Source organism: Camelina sativa, chromosome 13 (genome assembly GCF_030686135.1).
Source record: "Camelina sativa cultivar CO46 ecotype springtype chromosome 13, ASM3068613v1".
Classification (NCBI taxonomy): Eukaryota; Viridiplantae; Streptophyta; class Magnoliopsida; order Brassicales; family Brassicaceae; genus Camelina; species Camelina sativa.
Window position 1 is genome coordinate 3,000,555 of NC_141892.1, and position 25,194 is coordinate 3,025,748.

Below are 25,194 nucleotides of genomic sequence, written 5' to 3' on the forward strand. Positions count from 1 at the left end.
TGTTTATAACCAAATTGATATGTTTTAAAAAATATAGATCTCCATCGACCATGGTTGTGAATACTAGACCATATTGAATGAAACAAATGTATAAATGTATGGATATAAATATCAACCAGAAACATAGGCAGACCAAACTAGATAAAAGAAAGAAACAACAAACAAATGTATAAAATGTATGGATAAATATATAAACTCTTTTCTTTCTAACATAACGAAAAATGAGTAGTATTTCAAGAATTGAGGTTTGTAAAATGAGAGCTTTGAAGAGCTTCTTGTAAGAGTTCATGATCATCCCATGAATCGCGATAAGTCTCAAGATTCTCCTGTGAATTATTGAGAGCAGACAAACATAGTAGCTTCCTCCATTCTTCCAAATGCGGAAACCCAACATAGTCCGCGTATTTATCGCAATACTATAGCAAAAAGATTCAAATCATATAACACAAAACTGTCTTTAGCTAGGACATGAAATCAAGAGTAAAAGAAAAATATTATATTCTGTTTGTATAACTTACCGTGAAATCAGCAATGTCGTGAGTGTTGTGTTTAGGGACTCCAGCAAGATCTCTTGACCGGTAAAACTCTGCCACGGATTGTAACATTTGGTCAGAAGAAGGAAGAGCTGACTTCCCGGACAAAACTTGAGCTATCCATTTTGCTTGTGCTTCAAAGAATTGGAATCCTATTAACTGCAATAAAATGCCACCAATAATCTTTTTAAAAATTTTATTTTAAAGAGTGAAGTTAATGATTTGTATAGTCCCTAAAAACCAAAAGATGAAAGATGAGACCTTTCTGGGGATACCGACAAAGGAAAGAGAAGGGGAGAGACAAGGAGGGAAAGTATGTTCGAAGAGTGGACCAACTCTATCATCATCAACTTCTATTCTTCCTTTACTCTCAAGAAATGGAAACTTGTACGAGTACCTGTGTTTTTGGTCCCCCAAAAACATTATTATTATTATCAAAGTAAACAACATATACTAGTAGTACTATACATTTTGAGAAACTCAAAACAAATGACAAAAAAATTTGGTTATATTTTGTATATGATGTCCTCAAGAACTAGGGGTAGTGAATTGAGAAGACCAATGTAGAAAAAGATTTGTATCCCACTCAATCTGGCTTTATGAGTCCCGCATTTTAGTTAAGAATATGTACTATATAATGTTTTGATATATGCTTATATCAAGAAAGTTGATATTTATATTAATGAGTTTGTATTTTTATTCGAACGATATGTTTTCTAGTAGGACAAATATCTTTTTTGTGTGACCAAACTGGAGTAGGACTAATATCTAAGTTACGCAAAATCATGCAGATCCCAATGATAAACCATTATTATTTTTATTTAATTTCCTGCTTTAATCTTACTGATTAAAATTGGAATTATTGATGTAAAAAAAAAACAAATTGGAATTAGTTTTCTTTTATTTATTACATGAAGCAATGTGTATGTACGATGTCGATGAAGACCACAATACCCCACAAAGCCACACAACAATTAATTAGTTTAACTTAGTTACGGTTAATTCACACTATCAAAGGAACCTTAATTATCATTATCTATTTGTCTTCTCGAACGGAAACAAAAGGTAGTAATTAGTCTATTCTTCAGCTTTCAAGAAAAATTGCTTTTTTACACTAACCAAATCAATCAAATTAAAGATCTTTTGTTTATCCATTCTATCTTACCCGGTGCAATATAAAATTGTATCAGCGACGACCCAAGATCCATCCACAAAAATGACTCTCCCATCATTCTCTAAAGATTCAATCTGCGAAACGAAATCAAAGAAATAAATTTTAAAATCCAAATTTTCATACATAAAAAAACATGATATAAGATAACTTATTATAATATATACTAGTAAAGAGAACCTGTGGGTGAATAAGAAGGTTTGGGTGTTTGGAAATGACTTTGGAAAGGCCAGACGATATATCAAGTGTCTTGGAACTTAAATGAACTTCCTTTGCCACTTCCACAAGCTCCATTGATATGTCTTGTCCACTCATTGAGTTCCCAACCACCACCACCACCTATCACCATCATGAACATCACTATCATTATAAGTCATAACTCATAAGTCATAACCATCATAATCATCACCAAATTTAAGAGGATATAGAGATATTCAATCACCTCATTACGAAATGGATCAGGCACCCTGTAAATATGGCTATGGATTTGCTTCCTTTTCCAAGAATCCACTCCTATAGCCACCAAATAATCATGAAAAACAAATCAGTAACCATACATATATACATAAATTAGCAAATAGAAAATATAGAGATCAAGTATAGTCAAATAATCAACAAATGTCAACTAGTAGTAACTATTGAATTGAATCCAATAGATATATTACCTTTAATAGAGGGCAATCTAGGGTGGGAATAATGACCAGTAGCGACAACAACAGCATCAAAGATGTCTTCCAAAACCTTACCACTTAACTTCTCTTTACTTCTCACAATCCACCTCCTTATATCATCATCTTCGTCTTCTTCCCTTACAAACTCAACCTTAACATTAAACCTAATCATCTCTCTTAACCCAAAAGCTTCAGAAAAGTCCTTAAGATACAACCAAAGCTCCTTATGCCCTGGAAACCTCCTCATGTCTCTCCCTTTCTTCGCCAAAAACGGAAAATCCGAATAACCCATTATCTCTCTCGGTGAGGTTAGCCTCAAGGAAGAGTAAATGCTGCTATGGACCTTAAGTTCACCATTAATGGAACTAATACTTCTTCCTAATGGATCTTCTTCTTCTACGTTTGGTTGATACAACCATTGCCCCCCTACGTCGCCGTTTTGCTCCATCACCACCACTTTGTGCCCTTCTTTTCTTAGCTCCCTTGCGGAGACTAACCCCGCCGGTCCAGCTCCGATCACACATACCTTCTTTGATCGGCTTCTTGATGTTTCTGGTGTCACCGAAACCATATTCTTATAATCTTATTAGTTTGAAGAAAGATAAATTTGAAATGGTTTCTTGATTTGGTTTCTTTATGTGGTCTCTCCCCCGATGTTCTTTTTATAGTTGAAATCTAAGACTATCTCACTACTACTACTCGATATGTCATGTGTCAAAAAAAAAAATGTCATGTTTCATTTCTCTTTATTTATTTACTTTTTTGCTGGTTGTATAATTATTACACTCATAATCTTTTATATATACTTATAATATATATATATATATATATATGGATATATGCAGATTACAGTATATGAGAGAGAAGGCGTACATGACAAATTAGATTGACTGGAAACAAAAAAATGAAATTATATAAATATGTACATGTAAATTAATGTAGTATCTCCTTTTCCAAAAGATTCGTATACTACATTCACATTGTACAATAGTTAAATCCGGATACATTCTTCACATAGTATGACAACAGTCGTATAATATTCATTATCAGAAGTGTTTCGTACATGTACAATATAATCTTCTCTTCTTAAGTAAATCCCGATATCGTTGTCTATTTTTGAGATGGTTATTAGATCTTTTATTTGTCATTTGTGCATGAAACTATTGGAAAACAAAAACATCTAACTAAGAATCTATTTCAAAATTCAAGACGTAGGGTCTATGATTTAACAAAAAAAAAAAAAAAAAGAAACCTCAGTTTGAGTAAGTAAATGGGTCCTGATTTGATATATTTTCAATCAAAACCCTGACCGATCCACCGTCGTCCATATGAGGATACGACTATTTTTGTAGGTCAAATTTATATTTCGACGTGGAAGCTAATTAATATTAATGTTTCAAACTTTTTTTTTTCAGCAAAAGAGATTCATGAATCATGATAAATTTTAAAAATCATCAATCATCATTTTCCTTAGGAAACAATTTTAATACTCTATATCATTGCTTTGGTATTTGATTACGTAGTTGTATGCTAAAAATGGTAACGATAATTCGCTTGGCCATCGTAGGAAGAAGATACATGCATGTCTTATATAACCTCTTCACAAAAGTACTGATTTTGTAATGACTTCAAAACTATAATATTTAATTAATTTTTTTTTGATACAATGTTAGTAATTTCGTTCTGTTGATTGATGCTGTTAATTGAATTTATTTATATATATATATATATATAGTTTTTTATGTAGCATAGAAATATTCTTTCTCTCTCTTGAAAATATTGATGAAAAATTATATGACGATTCAGTATTGTTTAATATATACATAGATCAAATCTTAAAAAGATAAACTAAAAAGTATGAGAAACTTAACGTCCGAGGTAAAAAGTAGTATGAATTACGTGCCGACTAGAAATACATCTAATAAAAGATAGTATTAAAATAACAGAAAGTGAGACAAAAAAGTCAGTAAACCCTTTCCAGCCAAGTTTAAAAAAGAAAACAGTCTTGAGACACAAAATAATTAATGGCTTTGTGTCCCTCTAACTCAAAGAAACTCCCTCTTGCTGTTAAAAGCTGTGCTTAGGGTTTGTTGGAAACATTACCAACCTATATTATAGTATATTATTGAAATAAATGATTTAAATGAAATAAATTACCATTATAAGTTTATATATAGAATTGCTAATTGAAATTACAAAAAATACGAGCAACATCTACAAAATTTTGAGATCCATGAAATCTACGTACAGTATAATAATACATGAATATGATAGAATTAACATATTATATATGCAAATATTAAAAGTATACATAACCAAATTATTGAAATTGGGAGAGTAAGACTAAAATGGGTCCCCACATATTGGAAAGAGCAAGTCTTAAAACATCAACAATATATAATTTCATTAGGATCACATCTTATACTTTAAAAGGAACCAAAAATATTATACTTTGCGATCGGCATTTCAACATCTTTTTTCCCAAAAAATATTATAATTATCATATCAGTTGCATTGTATGTAATAAAAATATGATGATACGTAACGTAATATAGCATTGGATCCACTCTTTGTTTTTCCAGTATCTGATTTTCTCCCATTGGAACATCCTTTGCTTCTTCGTTACACAACAAATTTTATTTATATTTATTTAAATAGAAATATGAAGTGTGAGTATTTTCAATAATTAACTTCTTTTTTTTTGGATGTTTTTATCGCTTTGGAGAAAAGGAATCAACATGTACTTTATTAGTATATATATATTAACATATAAAAAAACGGAGATCTGGAATTTACAAAAAAAAATAATTGTGCATAAACTATTTGGAAAAGGAATTAATTGTTCTTTCCTTTTTTAGTATAATTTATTGTTATTTCCTATAAAAAGTAAATTAACATATATGATCTGTTCACGCGCGATTGTGCGAGTGATGTGTTATTTTTTTTATTTATTATCAACAGCAACTGCAAGAGCAACCTTTAATTTTTTTTTTTGTTACAAACTGTGGTTGGTATTGGTCAAACGGATTTAAAAACAAAATAAAATGTAGAAGAAAATCTTACCATTAAAATAATTAGGCTGACCACTTTTGCTTTCTTAACAAGAATCTGCCGAGAAACTAATCTTTCATTCCAAGCAAAACTGTGATTACAGAGATACAATCATACAAACAGAACCTTTGCTTTGTCACTGAGAGTTCCATTTACTGACAAGTCAAAAAAATGTTTTTTTTTTATGAGGCATGATTGGTTTTCTGATCTTTGGAGAAAGAACTACCAGGAACTTCAACCATAAGCTCATCTTCCTCTTCATCGGTTACTGAATCAGTCTCCTGGGAACATACATAACAAAAGTTTAATGGTATAACGAGTCTGCCATGTATTGTTAAAGTCCCCATGTCATTAGAATATGTCTCATAATCAATACCTTTGTGCAGTCGTCAGCCGAGAGATCTGTTTGCTTTGGTATGTTTCTGAGTTCTTTTAAAGTGTTTTTGAGTTGCTTTCTGGCTTCGGACCGTATCACTTTACGTTCTGAACATTGAGCTGCAGTGACATCGGCATGACAAGCCACACAAAGTGTCCTCATGTTCTCTAGCCGACATTCGCCTAACAATGATCCAAATTTCAAGACAATTTGTTCAATCAGTTAGATTCACATACGAAATCATGTATTTGTGACATTGTAGAGAATGATGTTTATTGAGAGGTCTTGTGTAAACGATTGCGACTTACCTCCACCTTGGTACACTGGGATGATATGATCTGCATGCCACGCATTTCCCTCGGTTGGATCAGTGACCAGGGTTTCAAGCCTTTGACATTAAAGGAGAAAATTAAGAAATTGAATTTCAAAAAAAAAATTGTATGTTCAATGCAGTGATTAAACTCCTTATATGATATTGTAAGACAAATACAAACAAAAAATTGGGTTTGAATGGCTCACAAGTTCTTCCGGGCAAACAATTCTGGAGCAACTTGGTATATGTATTTACGGCGTTTATCCAGTGGTAAAGGCCTCAACCGTCTGACAAGTTGGTGGCAGTCTAATTTGCAGTTTGTGCAAATTCCATGTTCTATCTGAAAAAGTTCCTGAGATTTGAAACCTTACACCTCTTAGTGATGCATTTAAGGTATAAAATATATGAAACATTGCTGATCATAACCCATATGCATTAAATAATGAAAGAATGACCAAGACAAACCTGACGAATGTATCTGCCGCTTGTTCTTATCCGGTAATCTTCATAGCATGCAAGATCACAGAAAAGATCCTCAAAATACTCAGGCTCCTTGGCGTTTTTTCCCCTAGAATAAATAAAATTATTTAAAGTTAATTAGAAAACAGTGACCAAAAACAATCAATCAGTCAGTAAACCATGTTTTCACTCACTTGCAGGGCTTTTGACAGAGTTTACAGAGTGGTTCGTTGCTCATACTCCAAGCTTGGGTGTATTCTTTTTCCTTTCTTTGATGGCCACTTCTAAGGTTGACCTTTTTCCACACTGCACTTGCAGGTAAAGGAATACTGATTTCAGAAAACGGTGTGTTTCGTCTTTTGCTCCCTCCCCTGAGCAATCCCTGATGAAGAAAACTCTCAATATAGTTATGTTCGAATCATATATTCGGAAAAAAAAATTAGCTTAAAGATTTACCTCACTGTTGTGGCTAGCACTTTCACTCAAGTAGCTTAACTCCAGTGACAGAGGTAACTGTAAAGGCTTTCCAAGTAGTTTTCGCTTTTCGATTGGCCGTAATGATTTCCACTCTTTAAGAAATTCTAAAATAGCAAGTACATGAACCGTATCATCCGTATTGGATCCAGGACTTGTTTCTTTATTGATACCCTGACTTAAATTGCTTGCTTCAATCTCTTCTGGTCGGAAGTTCTCGAAGCGAGGCCTTGGTCGTGGATCTTTCCCAGGAATGCAAGAATATAAATGAATTCTTCCAGTGTTTTGGGTCACCTAAAATAATTTAAGATCCGATTCATATGTGTTGTCAGCTCCAAACAAGTAAAGATCATGATATTTGATAAAATTTCATAATAGAAGTAAAATCAGACTGCAGCCTAGATCTAATAAACTTAGAACTGACACGAGACTGAAAATATGCAGTGGATTCACCAAATTTGGCCTCCTTGACATAATTATATTCATGACCACCAAGGTCCAAGGCAACAAGAATAACTGATAAAATAAGAAGAACCAATGCAGACTTAAACTTTACCTCAAATCGCAGGGAATCGACAAGTGGATAAATGGAATCGGAATCATTTTCTTTCACAAGCCCATCATCAACAATAAGCTGCATCATAAGAAAATGTACATATAAATTTTAGGACATGTCAGAGAAGAAAAATAAACCTTTTAAATTCATACATTTTCAGGCTGATGATTTTCTTGGGTTTCCTGGTCTAATATATTAGAAGAAATGCTTCCAGAAGACCTCATCTCAGAGCCCGAACCATTTTCATCAAAAGGACAAGCTTCTAATATATCCAAATGAGAAATCAGGTCGTCCTGTTTGGCCAAACAAAAAAAAAAAAACCATTCAGCCAAAACGAGTGAATATCTGAGTACCATAATCAATGAGACATCTGAGTTCCATAATCAAAGAGACATTTGGCTTGTATAATTCATGGTGTACGAAAGATAAATTCTGAGGTCATAAAGGTCCAATTTGTTTGATCAATGACAAGTCAAGAGATAAACCTTGAGATCAATAGTATTTGATACATCTGTCCCAGATCCCAAATCTTCACAGCTTTCAACAATCTTATCAGCTACTACAGTATTAGCTTTTGATGGTTGAGCTTCAAGAACTTCTCTTTCACTGCTTTCTTCAGCAGGCTTGAAAATATATGCTCTTTCAATCTGCCCAGACATCAATTTTTATCATTAAGACTAATGGTTGTCATGTGAATAAAAATTAAGCCTATGACATATGAATAAGCCTCTCTGTGTTGTCAAAATCTAAGGGAAGGACAGTAGTTTACTGAGAATTGAGTAAAAGAGCAGAGATTTGGGAGGTACTTCAATTTCGGTCTTCCCATCATATTTTCCATCAGTGGTAGATGAAATACGGTGCAACTTCTTGTTCAGATTTTGCCAATTTGACTCGTCCATAGTATCCTGTATCCGATTCAAGTATAATGGATAAGACAAGCTCCAAGTGACTAATATCGCAGCAGCAAACAAGTTTACCTTTGCGCAGATGATGTATACATTGACTGCACTTGTCTGACCTCGCCTATGTGCTCTATCCTCAGCCTTCAAAATGCAATCAATTAATAGGTTTAGGGAAAACAAGAAGTTAAGAGTACAAAAAAGAGCAGTACAGGAAAAATACCTGAAGCAACAGTGATGGTGTTTTAGGCAATTCAACGAACACAACATTTTGTGCTGCTGAAAAATCGAGTCCAACTCCCCCAGCTTCTACGCCAATTATTGCAACTTTTACCTGGAGGGAGAGCCATAACATAGGTCAAATACCACACATCCCAGCAAGCACAATCAATTCAAGAGTTAATAAACATATAGGACATATTGTGCATACCTCACTAGAAAACTGAAATGACTGTACAGCCAATTGTCTATCTCTTGGCAATGTCATCCCATCAATGCGGACGAAACCAATCCCTTTATCACATATAAATTCCTGAAAAGCAATATTCACAAGTGAAATTTTAACAGAAAACTACTAGCTCATAATATGTTACATGAGCTGCATCGTTATAATTACAAGTTTAACTAGCAGACAGATATACAGTTTTGAAATTTTCGAAGAGTTAATGATGAGATTGAAGCATACTAACCTGAATTCCATCCAGAACCTTGTGGTGATGTGCAAAAATGACCATTTTAGTTGAACTTGTGTCTCCATCAATTTCTTCTGGGGTATAATCCAATCTTGATAGAAGTGGATGTAGAGATAACCATTCACGAAAGGCAGAAAGCTTTGCAATGCCAAGTTGTTGATAGGAAAGTTTCCCACATAGTTGATTCTCTTTGTCAGCTAAAGCACAACAAAAGGATAAAATGAAAAAGAGTGCAAATATATGCAGAAAGAATTATATCTTGACACCTATGGAAATAATATAGTCAAAACATACTCTCAGGGCCTTCAGAGTTCTCTGCGTCTACATGTCCAGCTTCATTTGATCCACGAGCATTTTGATCTATACTTAAAAAGGCAGCATGGTGTTAAAACATTGTATGGACCACAGTGATTAAGTAGATCAAAATGTCTTGAATACTGATGATAAAAAACAACTCAACATAATTATTAGGTTGGTATAAACACGCCACATACGCTTAGGTTCATGTGAGTTCTCTGTGGTTTCTGCTATAGCACCATCTTTTTGTTTATTAGCCTCGCTGACAATAGACATTGCTAAAGCTATATCGGACTTCTTTAGAAATATGGTTACGATTTGCCTACGTTTTGGGGGTAACTGTGTTAACACATGCTGCTTCAGTCTTCTTATCTGTAAAAAATAAAAAGAGATTTCATATTACATAGTTCTCTACCACCTCACAACACAAAACAAGAAACTTAAATTGGCATAAGATATCAGTGATATCATTGCCTGTTCTTCTCATTTTTCAAAAACTTTCACGAACAGCACAGAGAATAAACAAATAGTTAACTGAACTGTGAAGTAGGAACATGGAAATATTTTCATCCATAAAATTCAAATTAAAATTGTCTTCATATTTATCTTGAAGTCTAGAAATACTTATAAGTTGTTACATAAACATAAAAAATTATTAGACACACTAGGTCCTGTCTGAATACTGAGGAAAGATCAATTAAGACACAATTTCCTAATATCTACCATTGTGAACCAAACTGAAATTAGAGAACAAGGATTTACCATCACTGTTTGGTTTAGCAGTATGTTTAATTCCAGTAAGCGAGTGCCCTTTGAAAAATCCTGCGATGTCGAACCAGAAGATTTGTTACCATCTCGCAACATTACAAAATAAAACCTAAGATAAAGGAACCACAAATCATATTAGTAAGAAAGCGACTAAAAAGAAATAAAATGAAGTATGATCGCAACATCCTCTATGGGTAACCACTTATCATGCAATGGGAACATTCTGCACTTATAATATAGGATCATGATGTCACAACAGGCTATCACAAGTCCATATGTACCTGGAAAATTTTCCCTTGTATACCTCTGACAAGCCCAACTTCACAGTAGGTTTTCGCAAACTCATACTTGTCCTTTCCCAGCAAACCAGGCCTGGTGACAGAATCAATGTTAGAAAAGGGAAGTAGTGCAAATCCAAAAGTTTATGTCAAATTTTGTAGATGACTTGCCATAGCATATTTATCTGATGGAAGATGTCAAAGGGCCTGTGGTCATCTAGGAAACAAATTTAAGGATAAATGACAAATTCGACGTAAACAGAAAATACTGATTTGACACAGAGTTAAATTTCCACAACCTCGATAAAGAAGGAGTTCCTGACAACAGAACTATGTGCTTAACCTTTTCAGCAACATCAAGGACTGTCTTTATCTGCAAAGCATAGCCGAAAGTGTTATGAACTCCACTCAGATACAAAGATGTTCTTTTTAGTTTAGAGAAAATGTCACTGAATCATCTCTGTGTTAATCAAAGGTAATTAAAAGCAACTAAGCATAGAAAAAAGGACACAGGAAGGCATGCTTAAAAATGAAATTAGTGATGAACACGAGGTCTTAGATACCTCAGGTGTATCTGACTTCTTTTTCGAGCATCGTAGATGATGAGATTCATCTACTATTAAGAGGGCCCACTCTCGCTCAAGCATAGTCGTCCGGAGATGCTGAAGCATCTTGTATGAGATAACCACAACTTTTGGCCATCTTGGTAAATAGGCAGGATTATTTTGATGACCAAAAACTGAAACCAAAAAGTTTCATCAAACACAACTCGATGTGACAAGAAGCCAGTTAACAACTCTAAAAACTGAATTAAGCAATTGCTTTAGAGCTCCACTGGAGAAAAATAGAATTCGAGACAGAGATTGCTATATTGCAGTTCAGTAAAGACTTTTACCGAGATGTACGTCAGAAGGCAAACAAAATGGCAACCAACGTTCCAATTCTTCTGCCCACGAGAAACGCAAAACAGCTGGACAGACAACAAGTATGGAACCCTCATTTATGAAGCAACCAGCAATGGCAATGGCCTGACACAAAGATTAACCACTCAGTTTACCTACTTCACCAAACTACTAAAAGCTTTTAAATTTCCTCACAAATACCAAATACATCACCTGAAGCGTCTTTCCAAGCCCCATTTCATCAGCTATAAGACACCTGCCACCTCTCCGTAAACCAAATCTTAGACCATCAAGTTGGAAAGGCAAAAGAGCATTCACCAATTTCCTCGGCAAGGTTTCAATCAGTTCTTCAACCTTCTCCTCCGTAAAATGTTCAGGTATACAAGGTTGCCACTTCCCAGAAAAGAATGACTGAGAAAGTTTCTCAACAACAGCCAACGTTTTCCAAGGTATAACTTCAACTTCAACTCTCTTAGACCTTTTAAGACATCCAGAGACCATACTGTACTCTCTGATCTTATAAATCCCAGCTTTTCCCCCATCTTGATTTTGAGTATAGTGTGAAGGAATCGCCTGAAAGTAAAAATCAATTCGAATATCAAAAACCCTAAAAATCGGAGACTTAAAAATTCCCTCTTTTTTTTAACCCTTTAACAAAAAAAAAATCAAAGCTTTGTTGAAGAACTTACATCAGATAGTATCTCTCGCAATTGACGAAGACACTCTTGCTCTTCAGGGCAACGAAACCCTTGCAATTGAAACGGCGTCACCGAAAACGAATCAGGGTAACAGATCTCAAGCCTGACGCGGAACTTTTCCGGAACACCGGTACCCGATTCGTAGTTGCGATTCCGTTCTTGAAACCCGACATCGTAACCATCATCTAGCTTTCGACATTTAGCTAACCTGAAATCTTGTTGTCGCTGTGAGTTTCCTGAAGAATCAAACGACGGCTTACGTTTCTCCCCATACAACATTAATCGATTCGCTTTGTCTCTTCGCCTTTGCTCTTCTGAAACCTCCATTGATTGAATCTGAGAGTCTTGAGTTGTGTTCCTCCTGGTGTGGTGTGGTAAAGTGAAGAGAGAAGGCGTTTGAAAATTTGAAACGTACGAGCATATGTTGAAACAAGAGATGAGCGGGTACGAAGAAATCACACGTGTCAAACTCCACACGCGTGAATTAGATTTAACTCCGGTTCGGTACAATAACAGAAATAACCAATCAAACCGGATTCCAATTTTACAACAGTAGACAAATCTTGAACTCTGAAGTCTAATAAACTCAGCATCATACAAGAAACATATTTCTTATTGGAAAATATATGATTTCTTTGAAAATTTTACATTACAAGATTCATGAACCAAAAAAAGAACCATCGGTATCACAAATTCACAACTTTTATGTTTTTTTTTTTACTCAAATAGTATTGAATTTTTTAAAGCTCAAGGGGACTAAAAGCCTTCAACAGCTTGTGAAGAAGATGTGGGTTTGCTCTGAGTCTTCTTCTTCTGAGATGTTCTATTGTTATCTTGAAGAGAGATTACAGTTTCAAAAGCACCAACCAGTGCTTTAACCTTACTCTTCCTCACTTCTTCAAGCTTATTCACAGTCTCTTCAATCACATTATTGAAAAGTGTTTGCAACTTCTTCTTCACTTCCACTTTTCTATGCCTCAATACAACCTTCTCTCGTTTACCTTCGCCGTTAATCTTCCCAATACCTTCTCTTTTGTCTTTCAGGTTCTTCTTCTTCCTGTTCACATCACTTCTGAGCTTTGGTTCTTGAACAACTCTCTTTTTGAACTTGATCGATGTAGCAGTGGAATCTTCTGTTTTTGGTTCAAGAACTTTCCCTTTCTTGAAACTCGTCAGCTGCTTCGTTGCAGCAGGAGGAGTAACCTTTATTAAACCAATCCTCGTCGGCCTAATAATCTTGCTTTCGTTTTTTGGATTAGTAGCAAGATTTGCAGAACCAGTTTCTTTCTTCACAGACAATCCAGTCTTGGACCTGGAAGTAGTCTGCCTTATTGGCCTAGGATCTGATCTCGTGACCGGTGATTTCTTAACTTCCTCCGAGGATGGGGACAAAGACGGTGATAAGCTAAGACTTTTCTCTCCGCTGCTTCGTAAGAACTTCTTCTCAGAAGATTGCTGAGTTTCACTCTTAACACTTGTGATGCTCTTCTTCTTCCTCTTCTCAATACTAGATTCAACAACATACAATGTCTTCTCCAATGCATCATCAGATCTAACTGGTTCATCAATCTTCATCTTCTCTTTGTTCTTCAGATTCTTCAAAAGATCCTCTTTAGAATTCTTGATCACGCTGATCCTTGAAACCTTCTTCACATCAGGGTTTGTCTTCTTCATTACATCATCACATCCAACCGGTTCATCAATCTTCTCTTTGTTCTTCAGATTCTTCAAAAGATCCTCTTTAGAACTCTTTACCTCGCTAATCATTGAAACTTTATTAACATCAACATTTGTTTTCTCCATTGAATCATCACATTGCTTCAATGAATCATCAATCTCTGTCTTCTCTTTGTTCTTCAAGTTCTTCGAAAGATCCACTTTAGAACTCTTGTTCTCGCTGATCTTTGAAACCTTCTTAACATCAAGATTAGTAGTCTTCTTGACCATTCTTGCAACAGCTGAGGCACTCGGACTAGTAGTACTGTTGGTTTCACTCTTCTTAACGCGTAAACCATCACAAGATTTGGCAACCTCACAAGCAGCTTCTTTCTTTACAACCCGCAATGGTGACTTGTCCGGTTTAGAGACATTTCCCAACGACTTCCTGAAAGTCTCACCTTTCACCAAATCACCACTTGCAACATTCTTTTTCTTAACCAACTTCCATGGCTTGATAACCAAATCCTCCTCACGCCTCTTCCCATGTTTACATAGGTCATGAGTCGAGCTCATTTGGTTCCCACTCCCACGGTAACGGGTTTGAACCTGAGGTTTGCCTGCTGGTTTATCAAGAGCTCCAGTCGAATACCGTATCAAATTCACATGATGATTGGTCTCTGCAGCTGGAAGCAGAACATCATCTCCTTGAACTTGCTCGTCTATAACAAGAGGGATCTCCATGGGGTTTGCATCATCCAAACAACACTTGTCATCAACTTGTGAAATATTCTCCTCAGACATTGCAAGTTATTATTACAACAAACTGCAGAGAAGAATACAATGTACAGATCATCAAAATCTCCAAAATTTTGAGAACCTTAAAAAATCATTTACACAACAACACATAATAATGATTTGATCCTAAACTGTTTTTTTTTCTCTGATTTGGAACCACGTTGAACATATGAAAGAATTAAAAGTCTACCAAAAAAATCGAATCTTTGGTTCCACCATCAATAAATAAGCAATCACATCAACACCCAACAAGAACAACAAAAAAATCGAAATTTAATCATGACTCAAATTCAATAACTAAACCGATGAACATAATAAACCAAAAAAAAAAAAAAAAGGCAGATTTGGTTTATGATCTCAAAGTAATGACCAAGAATGGAGTAACAATACAGTACAGTAGCATAATAGTTTAAAGAAATACAAAGAAGAACTGTGATGAAAATGTGAGAGATACAAATATAGAAAGATGTTACCTTTACGATCACGGATCACCCAACTCTTTTGAAAACTGAGGAGTGATTTTAGAGACTTTCGGAAGAAAATAAAAAGAGAGAGAGAGAGAGAAAGTTAGATTTGATTTTCAGAAGGAAAAAGAATGAAAGAGGTCAACATATCTTTAATTGAGCTAAAGAGAGGGAAGGAGAGAAGAGAATTTTTTTTTTTTTTGACATTTTTTTTCTTATAAAAAGTTTCAGTTTTTGCACAAAAATAAATAAAAAGTTTCAGTCTTGGTCTTGGACAAATATTAATATAAGATTTTGTAATTAATCAAAGTGAAATAACACATTAATATTATTCATACATGTTTAAAAGATTTATGAAGGAAGCGAACTGAATTAAATCAAGTATGAATGCTAACAAAACAAATAATTATGTGGTTATTAAAACTCAATATACGTAGTCCATATATTAATGTGTCAGTTCATTATAGGTTATTGACGGACGGAGGGATCGGAGAGATGGGGGAAACAAGTCGTCTTTTTGTATTTTTCTAAAGAATGATGCTTTCCGCGATGGACCGACTTTGGATTCTTTTGATTTATATATATTTGTTGAACAAAAAAGATAAGATCTAGATAGATGCTGCTCTCTCCCAACAAAAAAAAAAAAAAAGAACAGAGATGCTCTCAAATAATTTCTAATAATTCGTGCCATATATGATATGATTCAAATAAATATATGTTTTGCAAGCATATTATTTTACAACGAAAAACTAACACACATTTTTTTTTTCTTCATAGAACAAACAGCATAACGCACATTCTTTAGGTGCGGTAAATATTTTCCTAAGCAATTAACAACAACTAGTATGAAGAAAAAGGTTGTAATGCCGTAAGAAAATGTGATTGTGCATTTTGTCCACATAGCAAACAAACACCATCATCAGTCACCGTCATTCAAATCTAGTATATCCAAAATGCGTTTTCGAAAGCCCAATTTCGACCAAAGCCTAGGCCTATATGATGACATAAGGCCCCCAAAATTCAATTTATACTTGCTGATTCTAGAACAATTGATAAAATGTATACATTTTGAGGTCATCCTATATAGAAAAGTAGCTTACCAAACAATTCCCAAAAATATCTTCACAATATTACGTGGCCCTTATGACAAAAACGGGTAGAAAGAATATTATGATTATATATATAAATAAAAGAATTGGATATAAACACATTTACCTACAAAATACTTAGAGAGGTAGTAACTAATAAGTAGGTTGGCCAATTCATAACTTATAACCACTAAAAAGAAGTATAATTTACACTTACTCTGAAACTTGAAAGTGAAATATCTCAGATCTTGTAATATGATAGTGATACTATATATAATAAGAGAGAAAAGGGAAAGGGATAGATCTGTTACAGGCTGGTTTGCTTCTGAGATAAGCATGACACATGGCAATACTGACTCAGAAAATGTCTTAGAGTGACAGATGCACCGACTCGAACTACCTTCCACAGTTGTTCCCTTTACCAAATTGTTCTCTTTCTTTCTCTCTTGAACACCATATTATTTATATGTTATTTAGACTAGTATTTCTTTAATTGTGTTATTTTATAATCTGGATTTGCCTTTTTTAGTAGAAGCAAATAGATAATATTCCTTTTAAGATCTAAATCCTGTTTAGTAATGTTCCCTGGATATTATTGGTTTATGCAACTTGTGCTTGGATTTTTTCTTCTAAAGTAGAACAGTTGAAAGTGACTATGTTTTTTAGATTTTGATTTTATTTGAAAAGTCATATGAGATGAAAACGAAACAACATGTCCACTTTGAAAATGACTAGTTTTCTAGATTGTTAATAGTATTGTGGTTAACTATATTGATTTTGAATTTTTACTGTACTAGTATAACAAATCTACGTGAATGGTGTGAATTAGTAATATAACAAAATGCACGAACAACTATAACCAAGTAATTCATTTATTAACATCGTGTGATTAATCTTAACGTTACAAAAATTACTCAAAAAACTTCAGTAATAAAAAAGAAAGAAAAAAAGGGGAAAAAGTAAAAGACAAAAAAGGCAAAAGAATAGCAACAGTAAAGAAAATATTTATATATTTATTAATATTTTGTCCACCAAATTCGATCTTACTTGTTTGCAAAGAGATGCTTAAACTGCTTTTGATATTCTGTTTTAACCAAAATCAATTAACGAAAAGTGGTAGAAAGCTCATGTCTCAAGAGAAGAAGGGCTAATTGAAGCATTATAATCAAGCTGCACCAACTCCATCATAAATATTACCAAAAAAACAAAACACCAAAATTTTGGAAAGAAGAATATAATCACGCTAGTGAAAAAATAATTAGAGAAAGCCGACAGATTTGCAAAATATCACCTAACCCACATCTTCTTACACGACCGTCAGATTTTGATGCAAGTATCATCAAAGACAATCACATAATCAAAATCTCTGCTTTATATCATAAAGTCCAGTTTTTTACAGCTGCCCTTTTGCTTCAGACTCGGATTTTCTCCATTGAAGCTGGATTTCTAAGGTCAGTTCTTGTTTCTTTTTTATCTCAATCTGATGATTCCATTATCGAAAGTTTTAGTTTTTTCACTTTTAATATCCAGGGGGGGGGGGGGGGGTTCGAGTTCGGTCTCCGATTTAGTGTTAATTAAGAACTGTTAAAAAGATTTAATTATAATTACTTGAGAACTTGAATCGGTTGCCATCGTCATCTTTCTTTGACTCCTGTCCAATTTTAGTTTTAACCCATTTTTTTAAAGGGATTTCATTTAGTTACATGAGCATGTGTTGATGATTTTGACCAATTAATTACATTTAATTAGTGAGTGGAATGGGCTAATGGCAGCATTCTAATCATTAACCCTATATTACTCTTTTGCACACACAAGCCTCTCTCTGTGTGTATCATCACTTCCTTGTTCTGGTAATTTCAGAGGTTAGGCTTTTTCCATGGTGTCAGCAAAAAGTTGATTTTTTTTTTCTTTCCTCTTGAATGGCTTAATTAGTAATTTTCCACAACTCTCTGGTTATATATATAAAATAAGATACAGAACAAAGTTTATTCCTTTCTCTATGTGTATTTATAAATTTTTCACATGCAATTGCAAGCCTCTCTCTGTTGTAATTAATCACTTGCTTGTTTCTGACAATTGGAGAGGGGTTGAGTTCTGTTTTTTTAATGTTTTTAAGACCTTCTTCTTCTTCTTGATTTGTCTTAGAAAAGTTCAGTTTTATTTTTTTTTGGTTACAGGGAAAGCTAGAAACAAAAAAGTTGAGAGAGAGCTTTGGATGGTGAAGCTCAAAAACAAAGCAATGGGCTTCAAAGTTTGTTTCTTTGTCATCTTAAGTTGTCTTCTTCTAGCTCCAGAGACAACAATGGCTCAAGAACTGAAGCGTGTATCGATCGTTATTGAAGGAGCTCGTCGAGTCTCTGAGACTGACGAGAACTTTGTCTGTGCGACATTGGACTGGTGGCCACATGACAAGTGCAACTATGAACAATGTCCTTGGGGCTACTCTTCAGTTATCAATATGGTAATAGCAAAATTTAGATTAAGGATTCACCTTTCGTTCTTTACTGATTAGTCTCTTCATAATGTCTGTCTACGATTGCAATTGAAAATTTTCGAATGTTTTACAGGACTTGACCAGACCCCTTCTTTCTAAAGCTATTCAAGGTTTGCAACTCTCATACTAAAAATGTTAATGCCTTTGCTTGTGTGTTGTTGATTTCTGAATCTTTTAGGGATTTGGGTATTTGTTTAGCTTTCAAGCCGTTGAGGATAAGAATTGGCGGTTCACTGCAAGATCAAGTGACTTATGACGTAGGAAATCTCAAAACTCCTTGCCGTCCATTCAGAAAAATGAACAGCGGTTTGTTCGGATTCTCTAAAGGATGCTTGCATATGAAGCGATGGGACGAGCTCCACAGTTTCCTAACCTCAACGGGGTTAGACTTCTTTGGTTTCAGTTTATTTTCATCAAAGTTCACATTTATTTACCCCTTTAGAAGAATCTTTTGAACTAGCTGTGTTTTGTTGCGCAGAGCTGTAGTTACTTTTGGTTTAAACGCTTTGAGTGGGAGACACAAACTCCGCGGGAAGGCGTGGGGTGGGGCTTGGGATCACGTAAACACTCAAGATTTCATTAACTACACAGTCTCAAAGGGTTACGCTATTGATTCTTGGGAATTTGGTAACAATCAAACTTTTGAAAGTGTGGCCTTCTTTTTCTCGGTGTTTTTTTTCCCTAAGCTTTCCTTTGTACTCGGTTTAGGAAACGAGCTAAGTGGAAGCGGGGTTGGAGCGAGTGTGAGCGCAGAGCTTTACGGGAAAGACTTGATTGTACTTAGAGATGTAATCAACAAAGTTTATAAAGACTCTCGGTTAGTCAAGCCTAAACTTGTCGCTCCTGGAGGATTCTATGAACGACCATGGTACTCCAAACTTCTTCAGATCTCTGGTCCTGGTGTTGTTGACGTTGTGACTCATCATATGTACAATCTTGGTTCAGGTATGGTTTGGTAGCAGATCTATTGAAATCAACTTCAAAACCATTGCTTCTATATATGTAACTATGTGTAGATCATTTTCTGAGGAATTGAGTCTTTCAGGAAATGATCCTGCGCTGGTAAAGAAGATACTGGATCCGAGTTTCTTAAGCAAGGTATCTGAAACATTCAAGGATGTGAACCAGACAATTCAAGAACATGGACCGTGGGCTTCTCCTTGGGTTGGAGAATCTGGTGGAGCTTACAATAGTGGTGGCCGTCATGTTTCGGATACATTCATTGATAGCTTCTGGTAGAACAACCGATTCTTGAATTTTTCCCCTGGCTTTTCTATTACCAAAAAGAACGAACTAAAAGAATTCTATTTGGATCTAAATCTTTCTTGAAGGTATCTAGATCAGCTTGGAATGTCGTCGAGACACAACACTAAAGTTTACTGCAGACAGACTCTGGTTGGTGGGTTTTACGGCTTGCTCGAAAAGAACACGTTTGTTCCAAATCCAGATTACTATAGGTAAGAGTCGTCCCTAACCAAATCTGGACTCTTGAGTTTTAGGTTATGGTGGACCTTATGGTTGAGGTTGATTGATCTTGAAGTTTTATCTGATTTGATTGGGACAGCGCTCTGCTTTGGCATCGGTTGATGGGAAAAGGTGTTCTCGCGGTTCACACAGATGGACCGCCACAGCTACGGGTGTACGCACATTGTTCAAAAGGAAGAGTGAGTTTACTCATCTCATCTTTAAACTCTCGGTTTCCAAATCTCATTTTTCGTTACAGTTTGCTTTAAATGCTTTGTGTTTTTCTTGGTTTTAGGCTGGTGTGACGTTGCTTCTGATAAATCTAAGCAATCAATCGGATTTTACGGTTAGTGTCAGCAATGGCAAAAAGTTGGTTATGAATGTGGAATCGAAGAAGAAGAAGAAGTCATTGTTGGATACATTGAAAAAAACATTTTCTTGGATTGGAAGCAAAGCTTCTGATGGATATTTAAATCGAGAAGAGTATCATCTGACACCTGAAAACCGTGACTTGAGGAGCAAAACAATGATCTTGAATGGTAAACCGTTAAAACCGACGGGAACAGGAGATATCCCGAGCCTTGAACCGGTCATCCGTGGTGTAAACTCTCCTGTTAACGTCTTGCCATTGTCGATGGCGTTCATTGTGTTGCCTAATTTTGAAGCTTCTGCTTGTTCATGAAGTTATTGGAAACAAAAAAAAAGTATAAGAAAAAGGGGAAAGATGTAATTTTATTGGTAATTGTATCTATTGATGGTAATAAAGGTACAAATTTCTATTTCAAATGAAAAAAATTATACATGATACAGATGCTTCTACACTGGAGTATATAAAATCGGATTAGGGTTTTCGCAGAATCACATTTACAGATGAACAAGGAGAAAGGCGTGTGTGTCAGTCTCTGTTTTGTTAGTTAGTTTTGGAATAGTTTGTATAATTGGAGGCTACTTACAATTGGGCCTACACATTAAAAGGCCTGGATTTGGCCCAGATTGTAAACTATTTTTTTTTGTCAAGTTAATAAATGAGTTAAATAAAATATTTAGTCAACTAATTTATATAGTAAGAGATTTTTCTTTTTATTTTCTCCTTATTTGATTTTCATTTAAATCTTATGTTATATAGTTATTTATGTATTGAGTAATTTAGAGTTAGTAGACAGTTGGACTAAGAGTAATAAGTATTTAGATATAGAGTAATAAAAATTGTAGCAGACAGTTGGACTTATTAGATTAGAGTAACATATATTTAGTTATAATTTATCTATATTATTAAATTACATGCTAGGAAAGAAAATAATAACATATATAGACATATACATCTAAATCAAATGCATGCATATCCTTTTGAATAATTACCCTTAAATAATAAAACTCTATGAACTACAACAAACTCTCCAAAGTCTGCATAAAAACATTGCATCGTCAGATTTAGCAAAGTCTGCATAAAAACTTTTGCATCGTCAGATTAGAGATGCATCAAAGTATATAATTAATTTAAGTTAGCAATATGAAATAGACTAAAGACATGGAGTATTTCAGGTAACAGAATTGGTAGACGGAGAGTTCATAGGATTGTCGATGAGTCACGTGATGGGAGATGGAAGTTCGTTATGGCATTTTTCAACTCTTTCTCGGAAATTTTTAATGCACAAGAAACCGATAACTTGCTTCTCAAGAATCCTCCGGTTCTTGCACGTTGGTTCCCTACAGGGTGCGGTCCTGTGCACAGCCTTCCTTTCACTCACTCTGATGAATTTACAAGCCGATTTGAATCTCCGGTCTTGAAGGAGAGAATATTCCATTTCTCATCAGAAACAATACAATCATTGAAATCAAAGGCTAATCAAGAATGCAGAACAACAACGATCTCTTCTTTTCAAGCGTTAACCGCATTTATATGGAGATGCATTACGAGAGCAAGAAAATTACCTAAAGATCAAGAAACTCGTTGCAGTTTCGCCGCTAACAATAGAGCGAAACTGGATCCACCATTGTCTTTGAGCTCTTTTGGTAATTGCATTTCTTCTATAAGGTCGATGACCGTGACATCAGGTGAGCTACTGGAAAATGATTTTGGATGTGCCGCTTTGAAAATGCATGAAGCTGTGATCGGAAACACTAGTGAGAAGATCTCGGAAACAATCGAGGAATGGTTGAAATCATCTTTTGTTTTCCATTTGGAAACACTTTTGGGATCGATGGTTTTCCACATTGGAAGCTCACCGCGGTTTAAGATGTATGAATGCGAGTTTGGGATGGGAAAAGTGGTTGCGGCTAGAAGCGGTTATGGCGGTATCAGCTAATCCGGGAAGAGAAGGAGGAGGAAGTGTAGATTTGGAAGTATGTGTTGCTCCAGAGTTTATGGAAGCTTTGGAATCAGATCAAGAGTTCATGTCCCTCGTCTCCTCTTCGTCTTGATCCTTGTTCATATATATATGCTCTTATCATCATATGATAAATTGGATTTGTTTGATTGAGTATTTGTGTTGCTGGTTAAGTCCAATCATTACTATGTGACAACGTGTTATTCAATTGATGATGAATGTAAAACATTACTAGTTGAAATCATGATGCATGTGGTATTTAATTAAAGATAAATAAAAACCTAATGTAATTGTTATGCGATTATGATAATGAAAGGAACTGTCGTTGTTCTACATGACCGAGATTTTTAATTCATGTAAAACGAAGTTAATTACGGAACTGTTTTTTCAAAAAAAAAAATGATAATAATTACGGAACTGTCATGTTCCACATATAAAACAAATTTCATTATCGTTCCAAAAAGCTTATTTAATGAAGAAAAAAGAAAAGCCAAGAAACATTGAAAGAAACTAAAGAAGAAGCAGAGATTCAAAATTTTCTTGCAAAAATGGTTTCTTCTTCATCGGAAGTAAAGATAATCTCAAAATGCTTCGTCAAACCAAAAACCATCTCCAAAAAAGAGCCATATCATTTATCACCTCTGGAGCATGTGATGCTTTCTATGCCCTACATCCAAAAGGGTCTTCTCTTTGTCAAACCATCATTTGCTAAATCTGACGATGCAAAAGTTTCTATGCTGACTTTGCTGCAGAGGCTTAAAGACTCGCTAGCCACATCACTTGTCCATTTCTTTTTGCTCGCGGGTCGCCTCTCGACTTTGAAAACTGACAATCCAAGATATCACTCAGTGTTTGTGGATTGTAATAACAGTCCTGGAGCTGGATTTATCCATGCTGAATCAGATCTAAGTGTATCTGACATTGTTGAATCCAAATATGTTCCTTTGGCGGTTCAATCTTTCTTTGATCATCATAAAGCATTGAATAGCGGTGGTCACACCATGAGTCTCTTGTCAGTCAAGGTACACTTAATTCAATAGATATCTCAAACTCATATAAAATTTCGAATATGTCAACAGATTTGTAGTGATCCAACGTGTTGTAATAGTGTTATATAACCTATACATAACTTGGTTTTTTTTGGGATGTGTAGGTAACAGAATTGGTAGATGGAGTGTTCATAGGAATATCAATGAATCATTCGACTGGAGATGGAAGTTCCTTCTGGCAGTTCTTCAACTCTTTGTCTGAGATCTTCATGGATTCACAAGAAGAGACCATTGATGATAACAACAACAACAAATTGCTCTGTCTCAAGAACCCTCCAATCTTTCGTGAAATGTACGGTCCTATTTGTAGCCTTCCCTTGGTTGAACCTGTAGAGTCCATAAGTGTTTCCGAAACTCCGGTTGTGAAGGAGAGAATGTTCCATTTCTCATCAGAAACAGTGAGGTTGCTGAAATCAAAGGCGAGTCAAGAATGCGGAACAACAAACATCTCTTCTTTTCAGTCGCTAACCGCATTCATATGGAGAAGCATTACAAGAGCAAGAAATCTAGCAAATGATCAAGAAACTACTTGCAGGCTTGCTGCTGGCAATAGGTCAAGAATGAATCCACCATTGCCAATGAGTCACTTTGGGGTTTACATCTCTCCTGTCCAAACGACTATGAAAACTGGTAATCTATTGGAGAATGAGTTTGGACGGGCTGCTTTGAAACTGCATCAAGCTGTAACAGAACACACTGACGAAAAGATCTCATCAGAAATTGATCGATGGTTGAAGTCATTTCTGAAATTTGGTGGACTTTTCAGTCCCAACTTAGTTCACGTGGGAAGCTCTCCAAGGTTTAACATGTACGGATGCGAGTTTGGGATGGGGAAAGCGGTTGCGGTTAGAAGCGGTTATGGCGGTAAGTTTGACGGGAAGGTAACAGCTTATCCGGGAAGAGAAGGAGGAGGAAGCATAGATTTGGAAGTTTGTCTTCTTCCGGAGTTTATGGAAGCTTTGGAATCAGATCAAGAGTTCATGTCCCTCGTCTCCTCTTCTTCTTGATCTTGTTCATATATATGCTCTTATCATCATATCTCTAAATAAATTGGAATCTGTTGGATTGAGTACTTGTGTTGCTGGCTAATTCCAATCATTATTAATCATGCATGTATGTACTATTTAAATAAAGATTGATAAATGTGAGGTTTATATAGATAATAAAGTTGCTGTTCTTTGCAAATTACTCTCACTCACTCACTCTCTCTCTTGATTCTACACTTGTTTGTAAGAACTTAGAAAAGTAAACTTGAAAACAGAACCATAAAACAGAGAAGTAAATCTTTTAAACATCTGCTCCCAAACAGACCATCAATTCAACTACCCTCTGAATCTTCTTTTGTCCGTCTGGTTTCTTGAAATGTTCCAACACTAGAAACGACAAAGCTCTACTTTTGTCAAGAATTAATCACGTGACGTCCTTTGTGCTTATCATAAGTGAGATGATGATGATTGGCTTGGGATTGATCAGGATTGATCAGAATGAACTTCGTTGAAATCATTTCATGACTTCATGTGTTATTTGATTAAAAGATTAATACAAATCTTATACTAATGTAGTTCAACAACTATAACAAAGATCATATATGTGATTACATCACTGATGATGATGACCAGCAGGATCAAATAATGCATGAACATAGAGATATATGATGACATCATTGATGATGATAGCTATCTATAGTTGTCTATATTTGTTATATACTGTATAAAT

At 35.1% G+C, this 25,194-nt stretch overlaps 5 protein-coding genes and 1 pseudogene across 7 annotated transcripts; 3 read left to right on the plus strand and 3 right to left on the minus strand.

Moving 5' to 3' along the window:
• Positions 1–73: 73 nt before the first annotated feature.
• On the minus strand, positions 74–3,091 carry LOC104734798 (flavin-containing monooxygenase FMO GS-OX-like 9). Its single transcript, XM_010454444.3, has 7 exons — positions 2,370–3,091; positions 2,147–2,217; positions 1,885–2,043; positions 1,699–1,781; positions 795–930; positions 519–692; positions 74–416 (listed from the first exon to the last, which is right to left on the minus strand). The coding sequence occupies exons 1-7, from the start codon at positions 2,944–2,946 to the stop codon at positions 234–236; spliced, it is 1,383 nt and encodes a 460-aa protein (XP_010452746.2). The 5' UTR covers positions 2,947–3,091; the 3' UTR covers positions 74–233.
• Positions 3,092–5,484: 2,393 nt separating this feature from the next.
• LOC104734799 (uncharacterized) lies at positions 5,485–12,543 on the minus strand. Of its 2 annotated transcripts, none has more exons than XR_015577341.1 (25): positions 12,130–12,543; positions 11,654–12,013; positions 11,434–11,566; positions 11,102–11,277; positions 10,838–10,911; positions 10,710–10,745; positions 10,542–10,632; positions 10,255–10,314; positions 9,690–9,864; positions 9,490–9,555; positions 9,193–9,392; positions 8,934–9,035; positions 8,727–8,837; positions 8,582–8,647; positions 8,374–8,509; positions 8,090–8,251; positions 7,757–7,897; positions 7,605–7,682; positions 7,031–7,342; positions 6,769–6,956; positions 6,581–6,683; positions 6,322–6,467; positions 6,111–6,190; positions 5,803–5,984; positions 5,485–5,707 (listed from the first exon to the last, which is right to left on the minus strand). XR_015577341.1 is itself a non-coding variant. In XM_010454445.3 (25 exons), the coding sequence occupies exons 1-25, from the start codon at positions 12,463–12,465 to the stop codon at positions 5,609–5,611; spliced, it is 3,576 nt and encodes a 1,191-aa protein (XP_010452747.2). In that variant the 5' UTR covers positions 12,466–12,543; the 3' UTR covers positions 5,485–5,608. The 2 variants fall into 2 exon arrangements, 1 of the variants encoding a protein (XP_010452747.2); XM_010454445.3 differs by having other exon boundaries at positions 8,411–8,509.
• A 190-nt stretch (positions 12,544–12,733) lies between these two features.
• On the minus strand, positions 12,734–15,487 carry LOC104734800 (uncharacterized). The gene is made up of 2 exons (XM_010454446.3): positions 15,066–15,487; positions 12,734–14,620 (listed from the first exon to the last, which is right to left on the minus strand). Exon 2 carries the CDS (start codon positions 14,596–14,598, stop codon positions 12,895–12,897), a length of 1,704 nt encoding a protein of 567 aa, XP_010452748.2. The 5' UTR covers positions 14,599–14,620; positions 15,066–15,487; the 3' UTR covers positions 12,734–12,894.
• Positions 15,488–17,159: 1,672 nt separating this feature from the next.
• On the plus strand, positions 17,160–20,897 carry LOC104734801 (heparanase-like protein 1). Of its 2 annotated transcripts, none has more exons than XM_010454447.2 (10): positions 17,160–17,595; positions 18,322–18,605; positions 18,712–18,748; positions 18,837–19,020; positions 19,117–19,265; positions 19,347–19,583; positions 19,684–19,873; positions 19,970–20,095; positions 20,203–20,302; positions 20,398–20,897. In XM_010454447.2, exons 2-10 carry the CDS (start codon positions 18,360–18,362, stop codon positions 20,782–20,784), a joined length of 1,656 nt encoding a protein of 551 aa, XP_010452749.2. In that variant the 5' UTR covers positions 17,160–17,595; positions 18,322–18,359; the 3' UTR covers positions 20,785–20,897. The 2 variants fall into 2 exon arrangements, with proteins under 2 accessions (XP_010452749.2, XP_019090697.2); XM_019235152.2 differs by lacking the exon at positions 17,160–17,595 and adding an exon at positions 18,132–18,230.
• On the plus strand, positions 20,857–22,549 carry LOC104737882 (uncharacterized; annotated as a pseudogene).
• A 396-nt stretch (positions 22,550–22,945) lies between these two features.
• On the plus strand, positions 22,946–24,663 carry LOC104734802 (putative acetyltransferase At3g50280). The gene is made up of 2 exons (XM_010454449.2): positions 22,946–23,451; positions 23,583–24,663. The coding sequence occupies exons 1-2, from the start codon at positions 22,978–22,980 to the stop codon at positions 24,483–24,485; spliced, it is 1,377 nt and encodes a 458-aa protein (XP_010452751.1). The 5' UTR covers positions 22,946–22,977; the 3' UTR covers positions 24,486–24,663.
• Positions 24,664–25,194: the final 531 nt, after the last annotated feature.